The sequence below is a fragment of the Coffea eugenioides genome, chromosome 8 (assembly GCF_003713205.1).
Source record: "Coffea eugenioides isolate CCC68of chromosome 8, Ceug_1.0, whole genome shotgun sequence".
NCBI lineage: Eukaryota > Viridiplantae > Streptophyta > Magnoliopsida > Gentianales > Rubiaceae > Coffea > Coffea eugenioides.
In genome coordinates, this window is record NC_040042.1 from 30,224,394 (window position 1) to 30,247,182 (window position 22,789).

The 22,789-nt window shown below is 33.9% G+C and overlaps 1 protein-coding gene and 1 non-coding gene across 2 annotated transcripts; one reads left to right on the plus strand and one right to left on the minus strand.

Annotated features, from left to right (window-relative positions):
* Window positions 1–9,056: 9,056 nt before the first annotated feature.
* On the plus strand, window positions 9,057–15,225 carry LOC113779570 (ER membrane protein complex subunit 4). Its single transcript, XM_027325185.1, has 6 exons — window positions 9,057–9,372; window positions 9,482–9,538; window positions 11,337–11,490; window positions 14,336–14,433; window positions 14,521–14,586; window positions 14,863–15,225. Exons 1-6 carry the CDS (start codon window positions 9,244–9,246, stop codon window positions 14,899–14,901), a joined length of 543 nt encoding a protein of 180 aa, XP_027180986.1. The 5' UTR covers window positions 9,057–9,243; the 3' UTR covers window positions 14,902–15,225.
* Window positions 9,914–10,113, minus strand: LOC113781832. The gene has a single exon (XR_003469735.1). It is a non-coding gene; the product is annotated as a U2 spliceosomal RNA (small nuclear RNA).
* Window positions 15,226–22,789: the final 7,564 nt, after the last annotated feature.

Below are 22,789 nucleotides of genomic sequence, written 5' to 3' on the forward strand. Positions count from 1 at the left end.
TATCCAATTTGAAGCATATCTTCTCAAGCTGCCTCTCTTATGAGACTAACCCTATCAAATGAAATGTTTCAAAAAGAAGATGGGATTAATATTAGAAAATAAACTGAAAATAACCAAACTTTTCATCCTTAAAACCTGCGTAAATGATACAGAGATAACTTGTAAATTTCACAATTAAACTAAAAGCTTGGTAAGGAATTTCATCTTTAAACAGTTTAGTATTTAGATACATTTTGTTGCTCAGATGCATGACCATAAATTACAAACACCGCGCCTTTTTTATAGATGATCCAGGCGGTATGGGAAAACCATTTCTCTATAAAACCCTTCTAGCAGATGTAAGAATAAGAGAATTTCTAGCACTCACAAATGCTATGTTGGGAATCACAACTTCTATTTCACTTAGTGGAAGGACTGTACAATCCCATTTTAAAATTTCCATAGATGTTTACGATAATATACCTTGTAAAATTAGTAAACAAAACTTTTTAAGATTGATTATTAAAGAAAATAAAACCAATCATTTGGGATCAAGTGCCTATGTGTAAGAGAGCTACTATTGAAGTTTTGGATCATCTCTTAGATGACCTAATGGATTCAAAAGATATTTTTGGGGGAAAAGTAGTTGTTCTAGGAGGTGACTTTAGACAAACACTTCCATTTGTTCAAAAAGGAACAAAAAATAAAATGATAGATTCGTGTTCAATAAATTCTCCATTATGGCAGAAACTTGAGAAACTCAATTTGAGTGAAAATATGAGAGTCAAGTCATATCCAATGTTTTCAGAACCGGACCGGACCGGCCGGTTCGACCGGTTGGACCGCGAACCGGCCATGTCACCGGTCCGGTCTAATGCTAAAGCCGGAAGTTCATGGAGAACCGTTGAAACCCGGACGAACCGGACGAACCGTGCGAACCGTTAAGAACCGTGAACCGGCGGTTTTTTAAATTCTTCAATAAAATATCAAGAATGGTGTAGCTAAGATTCGAACCTGGGTCTCCAAGTTTGGATATGACAATCTCACCGCTAGACTGTAGTTAAGTTAGTTGAGAATTCTACTTAACTAAAAAATATATTAAAACATCAAGTTCTTCTCTTTATTTTTTTTTCAATTTTTTGTTCTTAACCATTTTTAACCCAAATATCCACAACAAGATTTTCTCAAGTCTTCACCATTATTATCAGGTTATTATCTTTAGCAAATTGTAAACAAATTGAAAATTTCAACTTTTCTTGTTTTCCAACATCTTAGTAAGTTTAATTTTTTTCTTTTCAAGGTTTTTTTTTCTATATTATTATCTTTAGTTGATTTTTTGCATTTTCTTCTTTTTCCCCTCAATTTTCATATGTTTCCCTCATTTTTTTTTTATTTTTATTCGATTAATTAAGGATGAAATTTTTGCAAAAGTAGTGCACATCCGTGTAGGAATTGGGTAGGAATTACAAATAATAACATTGGGCTGGTCAAAAATATGGTAGTTGGCACATAATCGAAGCTATTGATAATTGAATTTAAAATAATTAATGGTATAGGATCATTGAATTTAATATAACATGTTAATTAGTAATGTTTAGTAGCAATTAATTTTTTATGTGTTTAACTGTATATTTGTTTTTCAAAAATTTTTAGTTTTTTTTAGTTTGAGCAATTAGATTTATATTTTTATAATAAAATTTTAACTTTTTCAGCTTAAGTTGATGAAATTGTGAAGGTGGTGTGGTTGCTTATCATGCCACTGATAAAAGTTTGCTATTCAAATAGTTTGTCTTAACTTGAACTCTTTTATGGATTTTTTTAAGGGTTGTAAAAGAATTTCAATATTTAATTTATTTATTTTTTGTGTTTTTATTTGTGATAATTGGTGAACATTTGGATTGTATCTATTTATGTTTATAATGAATTTATGAAAACTTATGGTGAATTATGATATTTTAATGATATTTATCATTCCATGTTTTATGTATAACTTTTAGAAAATTTATTATTATCATAACTTAAATTAAGTTATGTTGGTAAAGTTCAAGTGTAGAATGAAACCTGCTTAGTACTTAACACTAAAAAAAAAAAAAAAAAAAGTGAACCTTTGAACCGGCCGGTTGGACCGGTCGAACCGCGAACCGGCCACCTCTCCGGTTCACTGACCGGTCCGAGTTTAAAAACATTGGTCATATCCCTCATTTAGTGAATTTCTATTAAGAATTAGAGATGGGACATTACAAACAGAACCTAATGACATGGTAAAAATCCCATTTTCAATCTTAATCAATTATACATATGAAATTGATGCTCTTCAAAAGTTGATTGATATCGTGTATCCTGAGTTCAGTAGTCACTCCAAAACAGTGCCCTTTTCATAGAAGAGGGTAATCTTCACTGCAAAGAATAACTTTGTAAATCAGATAAATAATGTTCTCATAGATAAGTATCTAGGTGAATTAACTGAGTACTTGAGTTATGATGAGACGCTCAATGAAAACCAACAAGTTGAGTATATTGATCTATTAAATACCCTAACTCCTAGTGGTTTGCCACCATATAGATTATTGTTAAAATCAAATGTGCTAATAATCCTTCTGAGAAATATTGATCCTCCTAAAGGATTATGCAATGGTATGAGACTCATAGTTATATCCCTGAGTAAAAATGTCATTCATGCTAGGATTTCATTTGGTGATTTTTCTAGCAAAGATGTTTTTATTTATAGAATTTCTATGCAAGCACCAAATGATGAGTATTATCCAACGCCATATAAGAGAACCCAATTTCCTATTCGCCTGTGCTCTGCAATAACCATAAATAAAGCGCAAGGATAGACATTCAATTTTGTAGGGATATACCTAAAAGAATTAGTATTTTCCTATGGTCAATTATATGTTACTCTATCTCAAGCAAAGATAGCTTCCGCTGTGAGATTGCTAATAAAACCAATATATTTTGCTCCTCTTCAAATTGACCAAACAAAAAATATTACGTATAAAGAAGTTTTAAAGAAATTTTAGATCTCAATAGCTGCTTAAGTATAATTAAAAATAACTTGTTACTCTATATTTACCTCATCGAATTGCTCCTTACTATTACCATGGTCAAATACATTTGACAGAAATATCAACTCTCAATAACTGGTAAAAAAGTTGTCTAAAAATTCATTCTTACTTCATATTTAACAGACTAAATTCCTTCTTTTGAGTTTTATCATGATCAGTTGTGTTTTAGAAAAGTTTGAACTCTAGATAACAAATCAAGTACGATTAAAATTTTCTTCTTACTTTGTATTCAACTCACTGAATCTCTCCTTCTTAATCTCATCATAGTCAAATATGTTTCAGACTAGTGAGGATTTTTATTAACACAACTATGAACTTGCAAGTCAAAATGTCTAGGCATATCTCTCAAGTGTTAGACATAAAGAAAGAATCAAAGAAATGGAATGTTTTGGTCCAGATCATTGAAAAGAATCATATACAATACGCTCGATGAATTCCATCTTAAAGCATCCAATGCTTTGTTGTAACTGACTCTTAGGTATATACTTTATTATTAAAGTGATTAAAAAGTGAGAATTAAAAAGACAATATATGGGGCTCATTATTAAATGTAATACTCAATTTTGTTAGTACTCAATTCCAATAGTAGTACTCAATTTAATTCGGCACTATTCTCCTTCCTTACCAACTGATCTAGGGATATTAGTTAGAATTCATATTCTATCATGAGAAAAGGCCACGAGTATCCATAATTTAGTACATATGGGTCTTCTTTTATAAACTCATTAAGGTTTGATCTGGATTTGCATTCAAATGGATAAACTGTATATACATGTAGATATAGTGGATTTAATACAAATCCTATCCATTAATATACTCACAAAAAGGATCATATGTGTATGATGTATTATCAGTTGCACTGATCAATTCTTAATAGACTTAAGTCATACATAATTTATTTTGTGATTGCACACATTACCTGCACCTTTTCTTTTTCTTTTTACTCTTTTCCAAATTAATGGCAGTTTTCCAAATGATTTACACTTAAATTAGACATGAGTTATGATATAAATGCACACATTTAAAGATTTTCCTTAATTAACTTCACTTTTCTAAATAATTAACACCAAGATCATTCAATACACATCCATTAATCAAATCATGAATAGGTTACACAACTTGAATATTTTACTTAACTCTCAACAAGCTTTTAAACTATTAAGCTAACCATTTTTGTGCTTACAAATGCTATTTTACTAAGAATATTCTCCAACAAAAATATATTCTACATGTAACTAAACACTTCATTTTACTTTACTTCCTTTAATTTGGACTTTGATATATTTTAATGTTCATATATATATTTTACTGACTAGGGAGGAGTGCCCGCGCATCGCGCGGGTGTTTGGTGCCTGTGGACAAGGAAGTTTTTTTATTGAACAAACAATAGTACATTGTGAGAATAAATAAAAATTAGTATGAAAAGATAAACGATATAATCAATCAATTCACACAGCGTTACAATAAAACTGTATCAAATTGAAGGTCGTTAATAATGCATAAAGGCAGAACAACACAGAAAGCTAACCTTATTCTAGAATCCCCACCGAGAGTTCTTTCTTGCAGTTGCTCCAAACCTATAAGATTATAACCAACCCAGACCAATTGGGGTTAGGTAAAGCAAAAAATGCTATCTTGCAGCTAGGCAATACGATAAGAGTCGCTAATTGTAAGTACTAAGAACACACCGACAAAATTAAGGGAGGAACTGAAAAATTGAGGAAGGGGGGTGAAATCTAACCTCATGCTGAACCATCAGGAGTAGCTAAGACTGAAGAGCATTCTGAGCTGATTAGTATGAAGTCAGGTAGAATTATCTCAATTCTAGAATGCGAATAGGGAGAAACTGATAATCAACCGTTTAGGCATTAACATACCAATGGTTCGGCAATTGAATTGGGTGTAATTAATGACGAAATAATAGGTAATTTCAAAGTTGAACTCGGATGGAAGAGAAAACGATGAGGCAAATCGTTGTAGACAAAAGCAAAAAGGGAAAACTTAACTCCTGAAACTGAAAGAGGATAAACTGACCAACGTTTGTGGCTCATAAATGTAGATTATAAATGATAGAAAAATGGGTTCCTACCATTGATAGAGAAATCGTTGGCTCATTTCCTAAATCTGATTGCCATTCAAACGTTTTAGACAAAGCAACATCTCAAACGGTTATATGCAGTTGAAAATGGGAATTATTGGTAGTTAAGGGACATTCCGGTAATTACACTAACACACAAGCATATACGAGTTGTAGAAAATGCAAAAACGGTTGCACACTAATTACACATTCCATCAATACCCAGATGGTTCATCAATGACAACTTTAAATGTATTACAATGGGGTCATTTCAGTAAACATATCCAAATACATGCTTCCTTAACTTGTACTTAAAGCTTTTAAACTAATACACAACATTTCACATTTCCAGAAAGCCCCCACTTATGCGGTTGAAATTTAATCTATTCTTTGACCAAAACTCAATCTTATATAGTATAATGATACGTTAGACTTTGATTTCCTCTAATTTGATGACTTCTCACAATTTCAGTCATTTTCTTATTTTCTTGCTAACTTTGCTTCTCAAACTTGCTGCTCTTGGCTACCATTAAAGATAGCACTCCACTACCAATAGCTCATAATCTATATCTCATTCAAACGTGTTATCTACTAGATACAGATTTATCTTATCGTTTCCATCAATATGAACAAAGAAACAAACATTAATCCAAAGCTTCATTTCATGGATGAGCTCTTTGTTTCCATGTAAACAATGAATGCTATTCACATTATATATAATCTAAATAAATGTATGTAGTCAGCTGATAATTTAGAACTCACACACACACACACACATATATGACAACTCATAATTTAGATCAATTAATACATGTATTCAAATTATAGAAACATGAATAGTAGATATTAGTATTAATTTGATTATCAACTAATTGTTGTCCTAAATAGGGAACCAAGTTTTTGCTTGCTGCATATGATAACTATCTCTGAATGTTCAAAAACATACTCATACCATACCATCGATATTACATATCTAGTGTGACTGTTATCACGGTTTCTCCTATCTACAAAGTCAGTGATTATGGATTCTCTTGGATTCTCAACTTCAACTTTGGTAGAACGATTTATTGAGCCAATTCCTCCTACACTTTCATGCTCATTCAAATTTGGCAAGTTTTATGATATACACAAGTTTGTTGAATAAGGTACTGCACTTACCAGTAATATCTTGATAGAAATGATTTGTTATTCCCATTTTTAACATTATAGTATTCTTATTTATGATGTTCACTAACATATTCCTTTAAAATCTAAGTGTCAAGACTCTTGTGATACATGCCTTTCCATGCAAAGAAACATTTCCAGATGTTATTACCAGAGATTTTGTTACTGTAAATGAAGATTATCTAGTTGAATCCAAGGAATACCATTTAACATTTAGGTTGAGAGTTCCTGTCATCTTACTCATTACTATTGTATTATTCTCAGGAAAAAAACTCATGCTCTTAATCTTGTAAAATGACTTTCAAGAAGATGAAGGCACCATACTTGTTAACACTGTTAGCAGTGTGCCTATGATATTTGCTATGAAAGTGAAAGTGACTTCCTTTAGCAATGAGTATTAGTAAACTTTAATAGTCATTTATATACTACCTATCAGATTAATTTATGAGTACTCTATGTTAACATTACATTTGTTTTCATGTCAGATTTATCTTTTAGCACAATTGGACTATCTAGAATCTATATTAATTGACCAGTCCAAGAAGAACTCCTACTGAGGCAATGGTAAATTGACCTACAACCTATCTTTTGTCAACTCTCTAGCTACTAAGGTTAGTATTTTTTTTTTAGTATGAACAAGAGAATTCAAACCCAAGAACTCACGCTTACACTCCCTCCATGTTAGTAATCTTTCACTATCAATGCTTAGATGTTTGTCTACTAAATATATGGTATAGGTACAATATCAACAAAAAGGAGATCAGACAGCTCTTAAATGCAAAAGCATATAAAAATGCTACTCTACTCTTGCCTCCTCCAACACAATAGGATACTAAGAGCATTCATGATGCTTAGGCTTCATTTGCAACTGTAAGTATCGAGTTATGGTTGTCATCTAAACTGAGAAATAACTTCTCCATCTTAAATCTAAAAAAGACTATGACCATGCTGACCATATGAGTACCCTCCCTTTTTTTACTCAACAAAGAGCAGCATGGATATCTGGAGATATAGCACTAATACCTGACCGAAACCAATTTTGCTACGCTACTTGTAGCAACAACTCAAAGTCAGTTAGTGCTGATATTGAATGGATCATCAAACGTCCATCATGCAAGCAAGGCATTGAGGTTGAAGTCAAGTGATCCTTGACACTCTAAACTATTAAAAACACATTTGTATCCTAGTTCATTTCTTTCTCAAACCAAAACTTGCTTATCTTATGTTATTTAAGGTGTCACATTGGAATCACAATTACGAATCCCTCAAGAAGCATTGAGTGTAGCATATATGACACGGATGCATAGAAGATGATGATTGAGTATAATGCTCTGCAATTGAAACAATCAGAAGAAAATGTTAGTTTATAAGCTTATAATGCTCTACAAATCTGTTACTAATATTTAGACAACTCTATTTATTTATTTGGACAAATATATTCCAAACTAATTACAATTATTTTAATGCAGGGTATTGCAGTCAACGATGAAAGTAGGGACTATCGCAGAAGATACAGAATAGGCTACTTTTTCAAAACCCACGAGACCACTTTTTAGGAATAGTCTCAAAGGAGAAATAATTTCATTAAAAGCTATGCTACTGACGAAGTGTTGGGCCTTTCTCTAGCCACGCATAGCTCAGTAGATATTCCCTAGCCTCGCATAGCTCAGTAGATACTACTACCAACCCTTAATTGACTACTAGATCAAGCAGCAAGGAAAAGGAAGCAGCTGACCCACTACTCTTCACACCAACTACAAAACTCATCCTGTAAGAAATTGTTGACTCTACTGCCCAAAGAACGAGATTGATCCCTACAATGGCTAGCTCAAAGAGAAGCCTTCAGTTTCCTAAGAGTGAACATGAAGATGTGATAGTGACGTTTAGTGCTATAGCTTCACCCACCAAAAAACTGCTTTTGAGCAACCTTAAAGACAAAACTAAAGAAGAGAACTAGAATCTGGTAAAGACTTTGTCTGATCTTTTGGTATTTACACTGCCATGTTAGCATGCATTGCTCAAATAGCTTTTGATAGAGCAATGCATGCTAATATGTGTAAAGAACAAGTGACTATTGGATCTATGTTTAATTATAATTTCAGTGACTTCCATTTTTATTTGCTTTGCCTCATGGGAAGTCGATTTTCTACACTTACTGAGACTAATTTTTTCTCCCAAATTTGTTCAGAAATATTATTGAAAATGTTGGGCAGTGGCTTTGCCCGCCTTTATTGTAGTTTTATCATAAAAAAATTAACTTCGTTACAAAAAAAAATCTAAACAAAGCCAATAATTAACTTTTACATTTTAAGATTAATGGAGCTCAAATCAATAGTAAAATGCTAAGGAGTAACTCGTAACTCATACTCAAATCAACAGCCCCCCACGGGTTGCTCAGCTGGGCTTCGCGTTCTTAGTTAAGGAGCCGGTCCTGGTTTCGATTCCGAAGTTGGGCAGCCTGGGGTATCTTCCTGAGGATCGGTGGGGCCCGCTCTCCTCAGGGTTAGGGGACTAGTCGGGTGTAGGTCCGGATACTCCTAACTGAAAAAAAAAAAAAAACTCATACTCAAATCAACAGTTAAATTTTAAAAAAATAGTAATACAATACATATTATTTGGATTTTTAGGGGTAAAATTGTCCATGCGACTTTCTCTAACCGAGAATTGATTATCTATCCGTTGAATATCCAAACCGAATTTGCTGTGGGGTATTAATCACAAGGGCAAAGTCGTAGTGCCGCCTTTCAGGTGGGCTTTAGTGTAATTAGCCCTCTCAATAAATTGACACAAAACCAAAGTACCAAACAACATTGAACCTAAACGGCTAAACGATTCCCTTTTTTTTTTTTCCTACAGTTTTATCGCTGAGTACAGATAACTGGTAAGAACTGATAGATCTTGTTCTCAGCCTTCTGCCGGCAATAGTGAAGAGTAGAATCAATCTTGTGCGATTAAATGGATAAGGGAAAAGCAATAATGGGTTCGGGTCGTAGATGGGCCGTCGAATTCACTGATAATTCTGCTTCCCCTTCATCGCGAGATATCCCTGACCCTCCTGGCTTCACTCGCTCATCTCATGATCAGGTTCGATTTTTATATCTTTTTATTTCTGTATATGTTGTATATATTTTACTATCTGGGTTTTATTTGTTTATTGATTTTATAGATGGGATTGTGTTACTTTCTTTAATAGGATGATTCATCGGTGAGTAAACAAAAGAAGGATTCTGAAGCCAATTGGAAATCCCAGGTAATTTTACTAGATATTTTGGTCTTTTAATATGAATAATATATTTTGCATGATTTCTGGTATTATATTTATATTTTCACCTTTCAAGGGTTATGCAGACTGTTTTCTTCTTTTGGGGTTTTTTAAATTTTTTTAATTTTAAAATTTTGCTATTATGTAGGAGATTTTCCTTGGTTTAGATTTTTTTTTTTATATATTTATTTTTTTGATAATGTATGATTGAATTTCGGTTGTTTAACTGGCTTTCGTCCTTCTGCCAATCCTTTAAATCTGAAGTAGCCAAATAGGGAATTCACCACTTGGCATATGTGAGGTGGCCCATTCATTAAGAAAAGTACACATGCAATATTCTGTGAGTTTTGTTCTTGTCAGTAGGGTGTTCCATCCAGGCCTAGGAAGTAGTGCAATGCCAAGTAAGACGATTGAGCCCTGACAGCAAGCTACCGTGGTGGGCTCACTTTAGGGAAAAAAAAATTGAGCTAATATCGTGTGGGTTGTGTGCTCATTTATCAGATATTAAACTGCTAAGAAGAGATACCCCACTGGATTTTAGCCTAAAAGGCCGGGAAAGGTGGAGACTTGGCATAGTCAGATACCAGTCTTGTCGAGTATGATTTTGTCATATCTTGAATATGTCTATAGTGGATAGGATGAATAGCAAGACATTGAAAAGAAGGGGGAGAAGATGATAGAGTTTGAATGATCCCTCGATCTTTTGTTTGTGTGAATGATTGTAAAAGGTTGGTGAGTTTCTATGATGTGGTTCCAGTACGTTAAATGGCCTTGATAAAGTATGGGGATTCAGAGCTGTATTATAAACAGCTTCAGAAAACTGATGGATTCATCATCTTGTTCAATTGAACACTGAATTAATGTTCCACCTCTAGTGCACTTGCTTCAACATGTGAGGAAGAAAAGTAGGATAATGAGTGTCACTTGAATGTTTCCTTTTTTATTTTCTACTTTTGCCTTGTTACAGAAACTTCAAAGTCTTAGGTATTTTGGACTGTTTTCTTCATTAGATGCAATAATACACCTTTATAGGATAGCTGTTTTTGAAAAATGAGAAATACTTTGCTTCAGAATGTCTTCTCTGGTTTTCTTTTTCTTCCCCCCATGATTATAGTTTGAAAATTTCTGAGATGTTGGTCAGACACCCTAAAGCCTAGAAAATGTCTGGTTATGAAAGATGGTGAAATGTAAAATTGGAAATGTAATTTGTCTTCTTATTCTGATTATGGATTAGCTGGTTTATCTCTGTACTTCTTTTTCTTTTGAAGTAAATATACATTTCTTCTGGGATTTTGGAAGGGAGATGCACTTGGGATATTAGAGATTCCCTATGATAGCAGAAATTATCTTAGTGGCTAATTTTGTTGTGGCAGTCAGTAAGCAATGCCCGAACTAGTGGCGCCATCTAATGCAGTCAATGTCTATCCATTGACATTTTTCTCTTTATTTTCCCATAGTAGTACTCACTGCAGTCAATGTCTATCCCTTGAAGTGTGCCTTAGTATTATTCGATATGGTTGGGCTATTATCAAATTTCTAGTTTTTCAATGACCAAGTTGCAACTTTTTTATATTCCCTTGTATTTTTGGGATCTTGTAACTCTGTTCCAATGTTAGTTTACATGGGTCTAACAGCTTGTGTTAACTAGATGAAGTGTGACAATAGATATAAAAGAAAGAATCTATTATGTTAGACTGCCAGTTTGTTCATGAAGGGTTTGATTTATTTTTATATGTTTTAATACTCACACTTGAATCTCTTCATGTCATAATATTTTTATGAACAGAAAGCATGGGAGGTGGCACAAGCACCTTTTAAGAATTTGATGATGATGGGCTTCATGATGTGGATGGCTGGGAGCACAGTCCATTTGTTTAGCATTGGTATAACATTTTCAGCCCTGTGGCAGCCGATAAGTGCTCTTCAAGGAGTCGGAAAAGGTAAGGCATTGATCAGAACTCCAATAGCATTATTTCTATTTACTTTTCCATGTTCTTTTTCCTCCAGTTACTCTGGTACAAAATCGTGAGTTACATCTGAATTCTTAGGCTATTGCAGTGACCATAAACAAGAAATATTATGTTCTCACTTTTCTATCCACCGAGTCTATCACTCAACTAACTGGCTAGTTAGAATTTGTAATTTTCCTTGATCGATTATTTGGTTTAGAGAGAAGCATCACTGAGAGCGTTAGGGTCAGAGTGTTTTACTTTAGACTTGTAGCTCTTGTGGCTAAGCACTCGTGCTTCTCTGATTTGCATAAATTTGCACATACTGTTACAAGTCTGGCAGTCTGAAAGTGTTCTGTAGTCGTGAACATGGGCTCTTTAACATGATCTTTCTTCAATATCTCCTGTTATTTTCCCAAGTGAAATTGCCACCTAACTAGTTGTTGTCATTCTAGTTTAAGGAAATGCATCCCAATTGGTTTTGGATGGAGCGTCATATAACTTGAATATCCTGTCTCAAGATGTAATAGTAAATTTAGTGAAGTCTTAACATCTACCTTGTGTGCGTTCTGGAAGAAAACTACCGTAAGTCACGTGAAAACAAGGATGCAATACAGGACTGATGAGACTGATGTATAAACGAAAGTGGGTGAATTATCTTGCTTGGTGGAATTCTACTTAAACTGACTATATAAAACATGCTTTGAGACTTGGGTGTCCATCCTAGGATCACTTTGCAGTAAGTTAAGTTGCCTGTTTCATGGCACATTGGATTGCAGATGAGGGATTTTTCCTGTTTTCAGGTTTTAGTAACTCTTATATTCTCAAACATAAGACATTTTTGGAGGCACAAAATTTTGCTTTTATGTGGGCTTTTTCCTGATAGAGAGGCAGGTGATAACCTAGAGAAGAATTTGATTGCATACACCTTATGGAACGTATAATGTAACGTTACTTAACTCATAGTCCTGATGGAATTTTATGGCATTTCCCCTTCAATAGGATTCAGGTTGCATTCTGCAAGCAAAGAGTCTGGACTTGATATTGGTGAAACTCAACATGAATTTGTTTTGGAATAGAGCTCGAATGAGCTATTTTGATTGAGGGCTCATGGCAAAGCTTGAATTCTTTGTTTTAATAAGATTTGGTCTCTCATATCTGTGGTCCAAGGTCTAGTCAAAATTCCCAACCATTTCTAAGTGTGTGGTATAAACTGCTGCAAGATGGGCATGTCATTGGGCTTGAGTGTTAAGCTCAAGCAAGTCTGGGCTTTGCGCAATTGAATGTAGAAATAACAATTAACATGTGAAAATAGCATTAGGAGGCTATGCATTGTAATGAAAGATCACTTCTATGGTTATAATTTTTCAAGATGGCTGCCCAAAATTTTTAAGAAGAATATCTGGGATAACGTATTGCTGCCCCAATAAATTTAAATGTTCATTTGAATGAAATACCCAAATGATTTAAGGTAAAGATATGCTGCAATCATCTCATAATTTTGGAGTTGAATTACAAACATTTTGCATTAGCATCAATTTCCCTGTGTTTACAAAGAACTTGACTTGTATGAGAGGCATCGAGATATTCTCTCTAGATTTTGGAGTGTAAAAGTTTTTCTTCATCATGTAGAGCCTATTTTCTTCTTTTTGCGGATTTAATCATCGATTTCATTTCAAACTTGTGATATAACTTCCTTTTTCTCTTTTTTACCTCTTCACATCTTATGTAGGCTTGATAATGTGTTGAAGTTTTTCTGGCAAGTGGATAACATGTTATAGTTTCTCAGGAAGAATTTTAACCTTCAGTTTTATACCTTCACCAGCTACTTCAAACCCTTGGTAGTCACATCACTAGCATTGAATCTTGGTTACTAATCATTACTTTTGGCTGAAAGGGCAACTTGGAAGATTTAGTGAAAAGATATCAAGGAATATCATTTGCAAAATCTCAAACATAAATAGTAAAAAGCAATGTGCATCCCATTATCTGAACATGCTATGGCATGGAAAGACATTGGTGGCGTGGATTCTGTGTTGAGATTCATTGTGGCAAGCATGGTGATTTTGGCTTTTATACTTTCGGTTAGAACAGTATAACCTCATAGGTGCATTTCCTGTTAATTCATATGATTTGGAGCTTTTTATATTTTAAGGTTGTTTGTTCAAGTATGGGGATTTTGGTAAAATTTTTGTTATTATTTTTCTTATGGATAGTCTTGTAGTAGTGTTTACAGCACTTTTTGATGCCAACTGCTGAGGCCTTATTGGAAATTCCATTTAAACAGAGCTTTTCAGTCTTCATATCTAGTAAGGCTAGGAAGTTATTACTTTTTATACAGTATTCAGATTAGTAGGTCTTAGGAGAGAAAATGACAATGCAGTGTCCAAATTTATGCAGGACAAATAATCCTTTTTCTCTCCTTGTGAAGTATTAGGGTCTATTCGACATATATGCTTACTCTTACAGATAACACAGAGACACACCTGTATGTGTGTGAACTTGGGCATGTCTTCATAATTGGGTCGGCATCGGCCTGTGTGTATATTTATGTTGGTAGCATTTTTTTAACTGATAAAAGATGGTTTTTGCCATGCCTAAATGGTAAGAGCCAGAGAGTCATTTCCCATGAGCTTTAGAGTAATGTTTTTTCAGAATAAATTTTCATGTCTTTGAAAGTTTGAAACTTTAAATAAAGTTATGTGTATGGCAGTCTCTGTCTCGAGTTTGAAAATAATGAATTTTCATGGAACTTTAGCTTTATTTCACCTTTCAAGTTTCCAATGTCAATTTTCTCTTAAAAAGGAGAGCTAATTGTTGGAACTTTGTTTTGCAGTTTTTGAGCCTTACAAGGACAATAAAGTGGACCTTCTTGGACCAAAATTGGCATACATTGCCCTTAATCTGGTTGGTTTAGGGCTAGGTGTATGGAAGGTAGGTTGTTTTCTGATGCTTTGTCTAGTTCTGTTAATTAACCATACAAGGTTTTAAAGTTTTCATCACTTGTTTGTTTTCTGGCAGCTCAATTCATTGGGCCTTCTTCCAACTCACGCATCAGATTGGGTTTCATCCTTGCCGCCTGCTCAGGTGGAGTTTTTAGAAAATCTGAATCCTGGTTTTTTTTTTCTGTCTTCTTTTGTCTGCATTCAACTTTAAGAGATTTGTGACACTTTTTATGGCCATGAAATGTTGCTCATGCTTAGAACCAACAAGAACTGTTTCTACATTTAGCTATGCTCCATTAATTTGATGAATGTTTTATTTGTGACCGTCTTCAGTATACTACTGAAAATGATTAATAGCTAGCTCCTTTTAACATAAATTTTAATATCTGTTGTGACATCAAGGAGTCTCTCTTTTCAGGAGGTCGAGTATTCTGGTGGCGGTTTTCCTCTGTTCTAAACTGAACCGTGCACACTTCCAAATTTCCTTGCAGCGCTTCTGAATGAATGGGTTCTTGAAGTATGGTGAATTTTGCTCACCACCATCGGTGTTCAAGTTGCCGGATATGTTTCCTTTATTGTCATCCTTCTGTGATTTAAAAGTCCATCTGGCAGGAGCAATTTATGAATTTTGTTTGTAAGGGCTTCAGATTTGTTCTCTGATGACACCATTATTTATTTCCTAATTAGATCTTAAAATAACATTGTTAAGGCAATTTAAGATAATCTTTTGGATCCCTAAGCTCAAGAATTTGAATGCACGTAGTAGTTATCCTTTCTAGCATATGCATTGACTCAGTTTTGTTTATTCCTGTAGCATCTAAAAGTGCAGGATTTGCAATTTGATGCACTTTCTGCAGTTGACATGAACCGAAAACTGAAGACCTCTTTTGGTTGGTATTATAAAGTGGCAGTGAGTTAATTATTGGCTAAAATTTTTTGGTCGAATAAGCTCTAATTCCTTGTCAATGCTCGATATGGAAGAAGCTGCAGGTAGCTTTAAGGCAATTACAGTCACTTTTGGGGTTGGTGTTCTAAAAGTTGAAAGAATAAGGGGCGCTAATTTATCCACATCTGTTGGAGAAAGGAAGCCGAGAAGCAAATGAGGAGTTCTTCATCTTTCTTTACCCTCTAGACGGTTCATGTTCAAAGCTTCAAAGCTGAACTCTTCGCCAGTCCCTCCTCGAGTAATATTAAGAATGGAGATTTAGGGCAGGAAGATGAGGCTTGAGTAGATCAGTAATTCTTCAAGGATGCAATCTGAAAGAAAGACTTGTTCAGCTGGCTTCTTGGTGCTGAAATAGCCTTGCAAATCCTGCAGTTTTTGTTTTGTTCAATGACCTTTGAAACCCGGACATAGGAGCCTCTTTTATCTTCCCTTCTGCCCTTGTTCACATCGTTTATATCTTTTCAAGTCATAAAGCTGTTAAGATAGTTTACCTCTTTAACTTTGCAGATAATGTAATAAGGTGTTGCGAGAAAGGTGTTTACGATAGTCGACCTCTTTGCCTCCTTTGCAGATAAAAGGTGTTAAGATGGTCATGAATAGGATGTACGCGAGCCGAGTCATAATCGAGTAGCTCATGAGTAGCTCGGTCAACGGCTTGGTTTGAACTTGAGTTGACCGAGTTCGAGTCGAGTCTCGAGCTACTCGATTGTCATTCGAGTCGAGTTTCGAGTCAATATTTTGAGACTCGAGGCTTGTCGAGTTACTCGTCGAGTCGAGGGTATTTAAATAATATATTTATAATTTAAATAATATATATGTATTATAATTATAAAATGACCATTATGAATATAAGTTTTACGGAATTTACAATAAACTCTTCTTTATAATAAAATTTCATAATGACAAAAAAGTAATAACATAATTGGTCGAGTCGAGTCAAAAAACTTGATTAAGCTCGACTTGATAAGGCTTGACTAAAGGTCGAGTCGAGTCTCGAGTTTAAAGCGAGTTTCTCGAGTCAAGTTTCGAGTATCGATTTTTTGTACTCGGTTGAGATCGAGCCTAGGTATATATGAGTCGAGTCGATCTCGAGTATAGCAATACTCGAGCTTGACTTGGCTCGATTATATCCCTAGTCATGAAGGTGTCTTATATCTCAACGATACGTAATGGGCTTTGGATATATTTGCTACAAAACTAAGGTTTGGAGCCAATTTATCACAAAATCCAGCTTAGCCTCCGCAGATAAGCCATTCTTAGACCCCGTTTGGCAAGTGAGTTTTTTGAGTGTTTGTCTAAAATTTTACTGTAGAAGTTGTAAATTTTTTTTTTGAAGTGTGTAAATTTTTGGATTTTTTAAAGTGTATAGTTTAAAATTTGTGAAAATTTTTTTGAGATTACTGTAGTTAAAGTTGTTAAAAAAAAAATTTGTAGCAGACAATCTTGGCCAAAAATTTGCTTGCCAAACAAGGTCTCAGATTGTAACCCTACATTTGTATGAAGCACTTCTTATCCAATTAAGTAAGAGTTATCAGATTATCGTTTCCAAAAAAAAAAAAAAACGTAAAGAGTTATCAAGGGAGGTCAAGTATTGTGCTCAAGTCAGTCTCTTGCAAAGTTCTCTGTGGCGACCCAATACTTCGGCACTGTAGAGCAATGTTTTTAAACTCGGACCGGTCAGTGAACCGGAGAGGTGGGCGGTTCGCGGTTCGACCGGTCCGACCGGTCCAACCGGCCGGTCCAACCGGCCGGTTCAAAGGTTCACTGTTTTTTTTTTTTTTTTTTTTTTTTTAGTGTTAAGTACTAAGCATGTTTCATTCTACACTTGAACTTTACCAACATAACTTAATTTAAGTTATGATAATAATAAATTTTCTAAAAGTTATACATAAAACATGGAATGATAAATATAATTAAAATATCATAATTCACCACAAGTTTTCATAAATTCATTATAAACATAAATAGATACAATCCAAATGTGCACCAATTATCACAAATAAAAACACAAAAAATAAATAAATTAAATATTGAAATTCTTTTACAACCCTTAAAAAAATCCATAAAAGAGTTCAAGTTAAGACAAACTATTTGAATAGCAAACTTTTATCAGTGGCATGATAAGCAACCACACCACCTTCACAATTTCATCAACTTAAGCTGAAAAAGTTAAAATTTTATTATAAAAATATAAATCTAATTGCTCAAACTAAAAAAAACTAAAAATTTTTGAAAAACAAATATACAGTTAAACACATAAAAAATTAATTGCTACTAAACATTACTAATTAACATGTTATATTAAATTCAATGATCCTATACCATTAATTATTTTAAATTCAATTATCAATAGCTTCGATTATGTGCCAACTACCATATTTTTGACCAACCCAATGTTATTATTTGTAATTCCTACCCAATTCCTACACGGATGTGCACTACTTTTGCAAAAATTTCATCCTTAATTAATCGAATAAAAATAAAACAAAAATGAGGGAAACATATGAAAATTGAGGGGAAAAAGAAGAAAATGCAAAAAATCAACTAAAGATAATAATATAGAAAAAAACCTTGAAAAGAAAAAAATTAAACTTACTAAAATGTTGGAAAACAAGAAAAGTTGAAATTTTCAACTTGTTTACAATCTGCTAAAGATAATAACCTGATAATAATGGTGAAGACTTGAGAAAATCTTGTTGTGGATATTTGGGTTAAAAATGGTTAAGAAGAAAAAATTGAAAAAAAAAATAAGAGAAGAACTTGATGTTTTAATATATTTTTTAGTCAAGTAGAATTCTCAACAAACTTAAGTACAGTCTAGCGGTAAGATTGTCATATTTAAACTTGGAGACCCAGGTTCGAATCTTAGCTACACCATTCTTGATATTTTGTTGAAGAATTTAAAAAACCGCCGGTTCACGGTTCTTAACGGTTCGCACGGTTCGTCCGGTTCGCCCGGGTTTCAACGGTTCTCCATGAACTTCCGGCTTTAGCATTAGACCGGACCGGTGACATGGCCGGTTCGCGGTCCAACCGGTCGAACCGGCCGGTCCGGTCCGGTTCTGAAAACATTGCTGTAGAGCTCTTTCCAGAGCTCCAAGTGCCTCCCGACATCTCTTCGTAGTTGGGATGCATGATCTATCCCTTCACATGGGCTGTTAGAATCTTACATCTAGGACATCGGTCATCTTTTCTTTTCACAATCTATAAATACTCCCCATACTCTATTTATTCAAGGTAATAATGAACAAGTCCACATATTCTCTCTTTAGATTGTGAATAATTTGTACTGACTTGAGCATGGGAGTCATCACGGAAGATGAGATCCTAATTATATATTGCTGTTCCGTACTTGAAGGTGTTTGGATAGGAGTTCTTGGTCTATCAGCTTGTACTTGACCTAAGCTACTTGGGAACACACTCAGTGGTGAATCTCCATATCCTGTTTATTGAAAGAACCTTTTGCAATATTTTGACTCAAACAAACACCCTAGAGTCATTTTTGGCACTAAAAACAAAACTAAGTGGGCTTGTTAGCGTTATTGAGTTAGCTCAGTTCGTGAAACGATTTGACTAGGTATTAACCAAGCAATGTGATTAAGCTCTTAGGTCGAACTCGTGTACAACAATTTAATTAAAAGTTTAGGATGTTTAATAAAATAGTTTAGATATATATGCCCCTTCTAGATAGACAAAAAAAATGGTATTTAAGTCATTAATAAAATAATTGTGTTGTTGTAGATTTTGCCCAAGGTAATCTACTAAATAACTTGGTTCACTTAGAAATTTTACCCACATAGTTATAGTAAAGTTTGTTCAAAAACCCCTCTAGAAACATTGACTCATAAGTTTGTGGATAAATTGCTAAAAACACAACCATCAAATTAAAACCTCTCACATGGCAATTTATTATTGGTTTAAAAATAATGATATGGTTCTCTTGAAAATAATAACAGCATTAAAGAATTTTTCATATATATATATATATACATATCTTGTTAATAAGACTAATTTGAATATGAACGTGAGTTCAAGCCCAATTGAGCTTGAGTAAGCATACATAAAACTCTAATAATTTGTATAACTAGATAAATCACACATGTATATATAAATGGGTAATGAACAAAAAAAAAAAAGTGGAGTTGAGAGGTGGAAGGATGGCAATTTGTAATATGGGAGAAGGGTCTCAAGCGAGTAATAGATAAAATTACAAGGGCAAGTAGGAGATGAGATTATTGAGTGGGAGAGCAATGATACGCGACTTGTAGGATAGGGGTAAGGAAAAGATTGGGAGGATAGGAAAAAATAGGTCTGTTAGGTAAGAAGAGAGTAGAAAATTAAGACATATAGTATTGGGGAAGGAGAATGAAGGAAGGGAAGGGAAAATGAAAGAGATAAAGTTACAAGATGGGGAGTATGGCAAAAAGAAGGGGAAGAGTACCAGAAATGGTGCAATTACAAGGTAGAAGAGGTGGTAGAGAGGAAAGAAGAGAGCGAAAGTGATGAGTGTGTTTGGTATATTTTTTCGACCTTATTTGGGCATTTTTCTATTTAATTTTGCTAATTGCTTTATCTTTTATTGAAGATTAATTATTTGAAATCAATTATTGTGTAATAACGCATTTGGAATTAGATTTTTTTCTATTACTCATGCAATCATAGGTAATTTAAAAATATACAAAATTCTCATGCTACAATATATAATGAAAGAAAGGAATTTTTCTAAAATAGCACAAATTTTTATAAGCAATTGTAAAAAAAAAAAGGATGACAATTAAACACAATTTCCAGGCAATTTCATAGTTTCTTTCAAGTGCATGGGTATGGATTTTTTTTCCTTTGCTTTTTTTTTTTGTCAAACGGTAATATCAAAATAACCTTGGTTTTTTTTTCCTTTGCTTTTATTCAAAATAACACCATTTTGATAGTGATTGACACTGAAAAAATAATTCTGCTATTTTGATTTGAAATAGGGACCGGTGGGGTCAGAATTCTAGTAGAAGATATACGGACCAGGGGCTAGGACGGTTGTCAATCAACCGTCCAGAAACTTTTCATGGCCAAGATGTGATGGGCCCATCATCAACGGCCAAAAATTTGGGGAACAAAATGGAGATGAGTGTAGAGGATTGTAGCTTTAATAGAAACTTGACTTTTAACTCCGTTTGGTCTGGCCGTTAAGGGTATGAAAAATTCAAAATCAAAATTTGAAAATAAACTTTTGGTACGATTGGCGGGCTTTAAAACTCTTTCAACTTAAAAGTGGTGGGAAGAAAATGGCGGTTGTGGGTTTTCTTTGAACACAATACATTGTCACTGCAGCTCCTTCTGTTCTTCTCCTCTTAACAAATTATTTCGCACAACATAGACATAAATCTTTGTTTTCTTCTCTTTCAACTCTTAAATAAATCCTATCAAAACGGGCATCTTGTCTAAGGTGTGCACAAGATAATTATGAAGATCCGTTACAGCAACAATACACGCCGATTTAACTTGTGGATGACTGAGATAGATATTCATCGAGTAACAAATGCATAGCCGAGACTTGTGAGCAGTCCATCTGAAATCCACTGCATGGTGAACTCTGTCCAAGGTAAATGCTAATATTATATGTAATTTGATTGTAATAAATGTGTTATCTAGTGAATCATGATTTGAAAATTATAAGAAGTATGTCATTATCCTTTTACAGAGAATGGTTAACTTGTACAATAAAGATCCCGTACAAACTTCAAAATATAAATGAGAATGTGTACAAATAAAATAACATAAGCGTAAAAACAACTTAACAATGTGACCAACTTAAATAACTACACAAACGGTATAAATGACAATGTACAGATTTTGAGAACTCTATCAAACCTTACGCTATGTAAAAGTGTATTTTACATTCATGCATTTGTTATATTACAAGTTGATATAAAGGGTGTACACATTATTATAAAGTGTGTACATATGATTGTAAAGTATATAAATACTGATATTATACACAAATTGGTTATAATATTTGTTTGAAATGTATATATTATATAGTGAAATATGCTATGCAAATTATTAGAATTATGATTACCTATTACAGAGAAGATACATATCCATAAAAATTATTTTACAAAATGTTGTAAAGTGTGTACACGTCGTTATAAAGTATGTACATATGTGAATACAAATAATTAAGTGCTTATGATGTGAATAAGGAAATAAAAATAAATATAATAGTTTGTCCTGAAAAACAATAGCAAAAAATGCTTTTGTCGAATACAGCATAATGGAAGAAGCATTATGTCCTAAAATCGGCATCGAGTTTCAGTCAGAAGATAAGGCATACAACTTCTACAATAGGTACGGATTAGTTGTTGGGTTCAGTGTTCGGAAAGACTATTTGAACAGGGATAAAGACAGTGTAGTTACATCGAGAAGGTACACATGTTGCAAAGAAGGTTTCAAACGACGATACGAAGGAGATGTAAAACCAAAGAGAACTCGGGGTGAAACAAAAACCGGATGTGAAGCTAAAATGAGGATAATTTTGAACAGAGAAACAATGAAGTATCAGGTTCGAGATCTGGTAATCGAGCATAATCACACACTACACATTTCAGAATGTGCTCATATGATGCGTTCGCAAAGAAAAGTAAGTATTTTTCAAGGAGCCCAAGCTGAGATTGCAAATGATGCAGGAATATCCTTGAAACAATCCCATGAACTCATGGGAAAAGAGGCAGGTGGATTAGGCAATATTGACTACACTCATGATGACTTAAAATGCTATCTACGAACAAAAAGAGAGAGGGGATTAAAGTATGATGAAACTGGTGCAATGCTACGATACTTTGAAGAACAAAAATTAGAAAATCCGTCATTCTTCCACGCAGAGCAACCTTGATTGTGAAGAACAAATTACAAATATATTTTGGGCTGATGCATGAATGCTGATGGATTATACCTATTTTGGGGATGTGGTTACATTTGATACCACATACAAAACTAACAAGGAGTACAGACCATTGGGCATATTTGTGGGATTCAATCAATTTAGACAATTGGTTATTTTTAGAACAACTCTATTGTATGATGAGACCATTGAATCATTCAAATGGGTGTTCGGTACATTTGTAGAGGCAGTTTGTGGAAAGCACCCAAAAACCATCTTCACAGATCAGGATGTAGCCATGGCTGCTGCAATTTCAGCTGTTATGCCTTTAACATACCATGGTTTGTGCAATTTTCATATTAGAGTCAATTTCATGAAACATCTTGGGAACTATTACAAGGATGGTAGTAATCTCCCATATAAATTTGTTGAATGTATGTATGAGATAGAAGATAAAAATGAGTTTATCATGGCCTGGGATGCGATGCTAAAAGAACACAAGTTCGAAACAAATGAATGGTTGCGTGG

Coding starts and splice junctions, on each gene's coding strand:
- LOC113779570 (XM_027325185.1), top strand. CDS start 9,244: ATGGATAAGGGAAAAGCAATAATGGGTTCGGGTCGTAGATGGGCCGTC. Junction 9,373..9,481: donor CTCGCTCATCTCATGATCAG/GTTCGATTTTTA, acceptor TTTCTTTAATAG/GATGATTCATCGGTGAGTAA. Junction 11,491..14,335: donor TCTTCAAGGAGTCGGAAAAG/GTAAGGCATTGA, acceptor TTTGTTTTGCAG/TTTTTGAGCCTTACAAGGAC.